The 7,580-nt window shown below is 48.4% G+C and overlaps 1 protein-coding gene across 1 annotated transcript; it reads left to right on the top strand.

The window, feature by feature from the left end:
• Positions 1–2,534: 2,534 nt before the first annotated feature.
• LOC128972995 (leukotriene C4 synthase-like) lies at positions 2,535–4,992 on the top strand. The gene is made up of 5 exons (XM_054389146.1): positions 2,535–2,645; positions 3,403–3,502; positions 3,942–4,012; positions 4,237–4,318; positions 4,687–4,992. The coding sequence occupies exons 1-5, from the start codon at positions 2,588–2,590 to the stop codon at positions 4,811–4,813; spliced, it is 438 nt and encodes a 145-aa protein (XP_054245121.1). The 5' UTR covers positions 2,535–2,587; the 3' UTR covers positions 4,814–4,992.
• Positions 4,993–7,580: the final 2,588 nt, after the last annotated feature.

Below are 7,580 nucleotides of genomic sequence, written 5' to 3'. Positions count from 1 at the left end.
TCTAAACTAGATTAGAAAAGTCTTCCTTATTTCTACAACACAATTGGAAGGACCAGCAGAAGGGTAAGTTGCTCAGCTGCCAAGTATTCCCTCTTCCACTGACAGAAAGCTCTTGGCCTGTTGTAGCCTAATGAAATATATTTCTAGGGGGATGTTATTGCCTAGAACGTTGCTGGACTCAGTGCTGTTGGCTTCTTCATGCCCTGCTGCTCCTGGGGAGTGGTAGATACTGCAAACACTGTGACTGCTTAAACCTCCTCTAAGCCTTTTGTGTCACTTATTTTTCTTCCCCATATTATTTTGAATCCCAATCAGTGTTGGAGTCCAGCTCCAGCCCTACAGTGGTAGTTAGGAGGCAGAAAGGATTAGTGGCTGTGGGAAGAGGTGGCAGGAGCAACCCTGGGCACAGAGAAATGTCTCTAGTGATGACTCAGTTGGAGGTGGGAGGTGCTGGACCATGCCAGCTGCCTCGTGGCACAGGGCCATGTTCACACAGTGTAACTCAGAGAGCAGAGTACATGCTGGGGAGTGGAGAGGGGGACAGCATTCTGTTAGCTCTTGCTCAGCAAATCCATCCTGGTGATCCTGGGGCCACATAACTTGTCTTTGCTTACAAGGAAATCAGGCTGCATCAGCTTTGGACAGTGAAGTTTTGCAATGTTTAATTCTGTGTCTTTGCAGGCTGTCCACTAGTGACAGTCCCATTATCAAAGGGCATTTGCTGCTGGGAGGAGGGTACCTGTGTCTGCTTTTTGCAGACACCAAGTGAGAACAGAAAATAAAGTGAGTTCTGTTGGTGACAAACAGGGACAAGAGAACCACTGTGCCCTTCAGGAGGTAAAGACAGCTTGAAAAATTATGGAGGAGGGAGGAGGAGAGACATCTGTGCTTGCTTTTTCATTCATATTTCTACCAGCCTTTATTATATTTAGACTAGACTAGATGCTACTAGAAGTATTTTGCACCTCGTGATGATTTGTGGAGCAGGAGTGCTCTATGGCAACCTTTACAGCTCCTCCTGGCCCAGGTCTCTTTACACACATTTGACACTTTTGATGCAGGTCTCCTGCACTGTCATCAGACAGAGATGTAACCTTGGATCCTCTTTTGTTCAGTTCTTTTGCTTTATATTTTCTTTGTCTAGCAGGCTGTAATCAGGCGGGAGCAGAGGGAAATCAAATGTCATCAAGCACCACGAGACCTCTGCCCTTTCTGAGCTGACACAGGGAGATCCTTCATTGCTTTGACAGCTAAATGGGAGAAAAGGAAACACAATGTTCCTCTTATTTCTAAACAGTCACTGGAATTAAAAAGGAACAATTCTGAGATGAAAGAATTCATCTTAGAGCTGGTGCTGGAAAAAGAGTGGTGTCTGTGTTTGGCATTTGGAGAAATACTAAGCGGGGACATTGTTATAGCTTCTTTGGGTGCCTTTATCCCTCACAGACAGGCAGAAAACCAGAGCCAGCTCAATTGCTTCTTAGAAAGTCTATCAAGGACATCAGGTATAGAATGTAAACTGCTTTAATCTGATCTTATTTTCTGTAACAGTGATGTTTAATGATAATTTTGTATTAACCTGCTTTCCTTTGTCCCTGCTCTGAAGGGAAAATTCTTCTAATGGAGAGGAAGGAAACCAAAGCCGGTACCCTCATTAGCTTGCAGCCATGCCCAGCTCTTGTTCTTGGACAGGAATTAGCTGAGCAGCCTCTCCTGACATGTGAAAACATTCCTGATGGATTGTGCAGGTTTTTATCCACAGAGAAGTCTCTCTGGTGTTTATGACGAGAGTTAATCCGGGCGAGGATTGATCCAAAGCCTTAAATGCACAGCTCCCAGTCTTCCCAGCACAGAGGCTGGCTATGAAATCCATTGGAGATCTGACAGTTATTCAGCAGGACCCATCCCCAAATGAAAGATTGCCATGCAAGACAGATCTGTACCTTTTATACTTTGTCACATCTGTCTCACAGCTGCCCTGAGTTTTCACTCAGAGGCTGCCCCAGTGCTGTGGCTGTAACTTGTGCTCCATGTCCAGCTCACGCTTCTCAGGCTCTGCGCACACAGAGCTGCAGACCATGAAATGCTGCCTGTCCTGATGCCGGAGCAGTGCAGAGCAGCTTGAACAAGGCTGTGGGTTCTCATGTGGCATCAGCAAGAGGAACATGCCTCAGCCTTCCTTAGGAGTGGGTTTTAAACCAGATGCCCCCAGGGGGGCATTGATGGGCTATTGAGATTTGTTCAGCTTCCAGTTCCCCTCTCATCTCTCACATTAGTTCTCTGCTAATATGTAAGAGATGTTTCCCAGTTCCTCGTAACTCATTCCTGGAAGAGGGAGGGTGGGAACGGAAATATTCCATCAGACCTCTCTCCCCTGCCTTACATTTCCGCAGTGCACACGGCAATGGGCAAGCCAGACTCCTCCCGGCTGTGAGCATGACATAGCAATCATAGAAACAGGTCTGTTCAAGAGAGCAGACCTGTGCTGCCAGCTACCACTGCTGGCTGCCACACGAGCAAGGACTATACCTAGCCAGAGGAGCTTCTGATCAGGAAATCAGCTTTTCTAGGGTCTGGAAGAGGCAATATGTTGGATCAGATTCATCTGCTGGCTGCTGTGACAGTCCTGGGAGTCCTGGAACAAGGTAGGGATCATGGGACACACATGCCCAGATACTTGCTGGGTCGATCTATAGTACCTCCACTGATTTCATTTCACCTCTGTATTTCATTTCTGCCGTTGGACTTATACTTCTCTGCTTTTCAGCCAGTGGACTGATACCTTGTCAGTGTTCTGAAAAGTATTCTACAAAATTAGTTTCCCAGGCACCTACCTCTGGAGTTTAAAAATTTCTTGGTAGATCTCTGCAAACATGTGGAATTTCTTTCTTTGAAAAATGGGTTTACAGCAGTCCCTGAAGTTAGGTGTTAGCATACGAAGAGCACTGTGGCATGGCAAGGTGGAAAAACAGGCTGTGGTGGGTCACACTGAATACCTCCCAGCTGTGGTTCCACATTGGATGACAATTTAATTCAATATCTGGCTGGCTTATCTGTGGCACCAGTTCCCTCCCTACTCAGCTATCAGGATTTAGAAGGGGGAAAAATTAAAGATTGAAAAAAAATTAAAATGGGCAGTAACAAAGTGCATCTGAACTGTGCAGAAGCTTCTATAGATAATTAATGGTCTGTTAATTATGCAAGAGAGAAAGCAGGTACATGACTGCGTAGTCCTCACTTCACTGAGTCATTCCTTTTCCTTGTCTCAAACTCGATCTGTGATTTTCATTCAGCTTTTTCTGATATGGGGGCCACAGTTTTAAGAGGAGACAGACAGTATCTTGACCCCACTGTACTCAGCCAGAGCACTGACTACTGCTACTTTTTTCTCTTTTGCTGCAGCCTACTTCTTCCTCCAGGTGATCTATGCTAGGAGAGCATTTGGCATTTCTCCTCCAAAGATCTCAGGCCCACCTGAATTTGAGAGGGTCTTTCGAGCACAGTAAGAAACTCCTCTTAAAAGATGCTTTCCAGATCTCACATCTAACAGCACTGACCCTCCCCTGCTTTGCTGTGTATTTCTCAGGATTGTAATTCAGGAGTTGCTCACCTTCCTCGGGGTGAAGTTAATGGGTTTAAGAGTGAACATCAGACTGTGTTTGCTCACAAGTCCTAAACACACCAACCATTACTGAGAGAAACCTGTCATGGTTTAACCCCAGCCAGCAATGATTTCCTGTGCCCTGCAAACCCTATTCCTTTCACAGGATTCTTGTGAATAAAAGTGGGATGAGAACTGCAGGGAAAGGCACAAGCATGGAGGTTCTTTATGGTGACATCAGCTCTAAAAAGCAGCAGTCTCTGACCTCTGGAAACTGCATGGGGAAGCAGAAAAGGAAAATCTTCCTCCTTTCTCTTATGATCTTTCTCTTTCCTGCCAGGGTGAACTCCTCTGAGTATTTTCCCGTTTTCCTGGCACTTTTGTGGCAGGCTGGACTCTTCTTCCATCAAGGTGAGAATGCCCATTACCTGGTTTGTCACTCGATCTGTTCCTTGGAGTACTGCCTCAATCCTCATGTCCTTCTGAACAATAAATGAGGCAGTAATTCTGTCTCTGATGGGAGGGTAGAGCCAGGAGGACAGAGCCTTTATTCCTTCACCTTGGGCTACCTGTTTGGCTCAAAGTAGGTCTAAAAAGCCTTTAGAGATGGTCACTGTGTTGTCTCTCAACCACAGGTCTGGCTGCAGCCTTGGGTCTGCTCTATCTCTGCAGCCGCTACTGCTACTTTACGGGATACAGGACATCGTCCTCAGAAAGGTAAACACCTCTGCCAGCATGGAGCACCTGCTAGTCCCTGGGGGTTTCCATCTGGGAACATAAGGCACTTTGGGGAAGCTTAGGACTCCCTCTGGCTCCTCCAGGGTCCTGGCATGACCCAGTCTTGCCAAGTTCTCTCCAAGGCACAAGTACAGGGCTGGGGCCAGAAATATGGATAGAGAGCAAGGCTGGAGCTGCCCCGAGTACTTCCAGTGCTCCCTCGAGGTGGAAGCTGGGCACTGGTCCCCAAGCAGGGGACAGGGAACAGCTAGGGGCTGCCTTTCCACCTCCCTCCCCAGGAAGGGAGGGACCATTCCTGGACAGGAGCAGCGATGCTCATTCTCAGCAGGCTCCCTCTCTCCCACCAGGCTGGCCCCGATGTACTTCAGTGCTGGAGTTCTCTGGATCCTCCTTGCTCTGGCAGCCCTGGGCATCTCGCATTTCTTCCTCTCTCACTACGTGGGGCTGGATGTGCTCCAGCTTCTCACAGTGTGACCTGCTCCTCTGTCCCTCAGCAGTGTCCTCACCTTCAAGTTCTGCTCCCTCCTACCCACAGGAACGGACTTGCTGTAGCTAATACAGCACCAGTGACAAATCCACCCTCATCTGAGTTTTCAACACCTCCCTCCCCACTGCCCAGCACCAGCACAAATTGCTGACCTCTTCAGGAAGTATTTTTTTCCCATGGCATTCTGCGTGCCAAGTGGTCAATATCTGGCAGTTCCATGGTCATGCCTGATGTGGGAACAAGGAGAACTTTAGGAAAACAAGACACATCATGGCAAACTCAGATGAGTCTGAGATTCCTAGTGCTGCTGCAGGGATCTGCCATGTGTTTCCCTCCCTCCAGCACCTCTGCCTTCAGCCCAGGCACCAAACCAGAGTTCATGCCAGTCTTCCAAGGCCCACACCTAAGAAAGGCACTTGTTTGAAAACAGATGTGGGCTGTGGCATAACGAAGGAGGCAAAGGATAAACAGTAGCAGGCCATCAACGTGTGGTGTGAAAGCCTGTTGGTGCCCTTGTAATGGTTTTTAGCCATCGCCCCTGGGTGATATCATAAATCAGACTGCACAAATCAGAGCCACTCCTGCATGTGTAGCTTTGGATACTGCTGGGCAACAATATGCACAAATAAAAGGGCACTGAGCCTGCTCTGCTGCGTGTCTCCCTGTGGGTCTGCAGGTGGCAGAGAACAAAATCCTGGGTGTCTGAGTGCAAGGCAGCTGCCTCAGTTTCCCTGACATGCAGTGCAATGCATCCTCCAGCCCTACATTCCAAGGGAGGAGAGTTGTGAGTAGGGATAAGCTGATTGCCAGAAGTGCCAGGCTCCTGGACTGGGGGCTGAGCTGCTCAGCACCAAAGAATGGTCCCCACTGGGTAGTTTGCCCAGTGTTTGGGTGTGCCTCCAGGCATGGCTCTGCTGTGGCAGAAAGGGGTGCTATTTCACAGCAGCTCAGCATTCACAGCACTGATGATCTTGGCCATCAGTCTATTTATTTTAGAGACACAGCTTGGGAAACACCATCAGTTCTCTATGCCATCATCACACAGGGATTTCACACCAACCCTGGAGAGCAAAAATAACTGCATTACCATGCTGCCCATCTAACTGTTGACCCCAAACTCGGCACATGACCAGGGAAATCTCCTTGTTCCTTACTTCAAGGGCCATTGGTTTCTTTTTTTTCCTCTCTGTTTTGAAAGGCTCTGCTGTCTTCTGCAGAATTCTTTAGCCTCTTATCTCTTCACAAAGCCTGGTCTTGTGAAATGTATCATTTTGTTTTAATTTACAATCTTTTCATCATAACCACATTTTAAAGCCTGCTGTCCTCTTCTCCCTTCCCCAGCAGCAGGCATATTTAGACTGTGTAAACAAAAGGCAGGGGGGAGGTAGAAGAAATGATTAATTTTTATCATTGTTTTATTTCCTTCTTTACATTCTAAATTGGCTTATACAGCAAAGCCCCCAGTCTGAGTCCCTTTTGGCCCCTCCTGCAGTCATGCTGCCGTGTTGAAGTTGGCAAACGCTGCAGGAAAAGGCTTAAATCCAAATAAAAATAAGGGCACAGCTCTTGCTTCTGCAAAGTTTTCAGTGCATTGAGACCCCATCTTCACAGGAAGCCCCAGGTGCCACAGCAAGATAAACAACAAAATAGTTTGTTTTCTAGGAGCTTTGGTGAAACACTTTGGAAAAGGCTGAGCATTGTTTAATCCAGTCCGTGCCTTAGCAAGGCCAGGGAAGAACAGGCAGGCCAGCTGCTCCCTGTGAGAGTTTACTTTAACCTTCACATTAACATGTCCCACCGCCTCCTGAAGTGAATTCTCAGTCCTCATGTTTTTACCAGCATAACCAGCCAGCTCCCAGAGGGTTAATACAGAAGGACTAGCTGGCTCTGTGTCAAAACCTTGCTGTCTTGGGTTAGTCCAAGGGATGCTCACCACATCTGTAGACATCTTCTACACTGCAACCAGTTTTTAAACCCCACTGTACTGCCCTGGAGTCACTGCCCGCCTCAGCCTTTATTGGTCTCAGCTCTGTGTGTGACAGGGCTGCAGAATGACTCAGAGGGGAGAAGTTAATGATTCAGCAGTGAGGCTCTGGCAGACCAGCTTCTCCCCCTGGATGCAGAGGACGATTAAAACTCCTGGTGCAGTACAGTCAGGCTCTGGCCTCAGCTGCCCGCTGTTGCTAGTTCCGCCAGAGAAAAAACACCTGGCACATCAGCCCCTTCAAACAACTGTCAGAAGGTCATTTCAGGTGCCTCTGCAGGAGGAAAGCTCCCCTTTCACCCAGGGATGCTGTCATTACTCTAATACTTCATAGCTGGAGCTCTAGTTGAAGATGTTCCTGCTTACAGCAGGGAGGTTGGACTAGGTGACCTTTAAAGGTCCCTGCCAACCCAAACCATTCTGTGATTAGAAGAAAATCACTTTGCCCTGGACCATGGTTCAGTGATGCAGTTGATGTTTTCAGGATGCTGTTGGCTCACCACACACACTGGTGCCATATGAAACCTCTTTGCCTACCTGTCAGTTGCTGCAGACATGCTGGGGAGTCAGCTTTGGACTAGCAGTCTGTGTGCTGGGTGGGACGGGGTCTGCCCGTGTCACCCCACGGTTCCGTAAGCTGCAGTTTAACGGCAGCTCACTGTTCCTGCTGCACGTCCCGCTGCACAACAGCAGCTTCCGCGGCCCGGAGAGGCTGAGGCCCTTCCGCAGCTCCCGCAAACCCGACAGCGAGCCCTGCCCGCCCCACGCCG

This window comes from Indicator indicator, chromosome 18 (assembly GCF_027791375.1).
Source record: "Indicator indicator isolate 239-I01 chromosome 18, UM_Iind_1.1, whole genome shotgun sequence".
Lineage (NCBI taxonomy): Eukaryota > Metazoa > Chordata > Aves > Piciformes > Indicatoridae > Indicator > Indicator indicator.
This window is presented reverse-complemented; position numbering and strand designations above follow the sequence as displayed.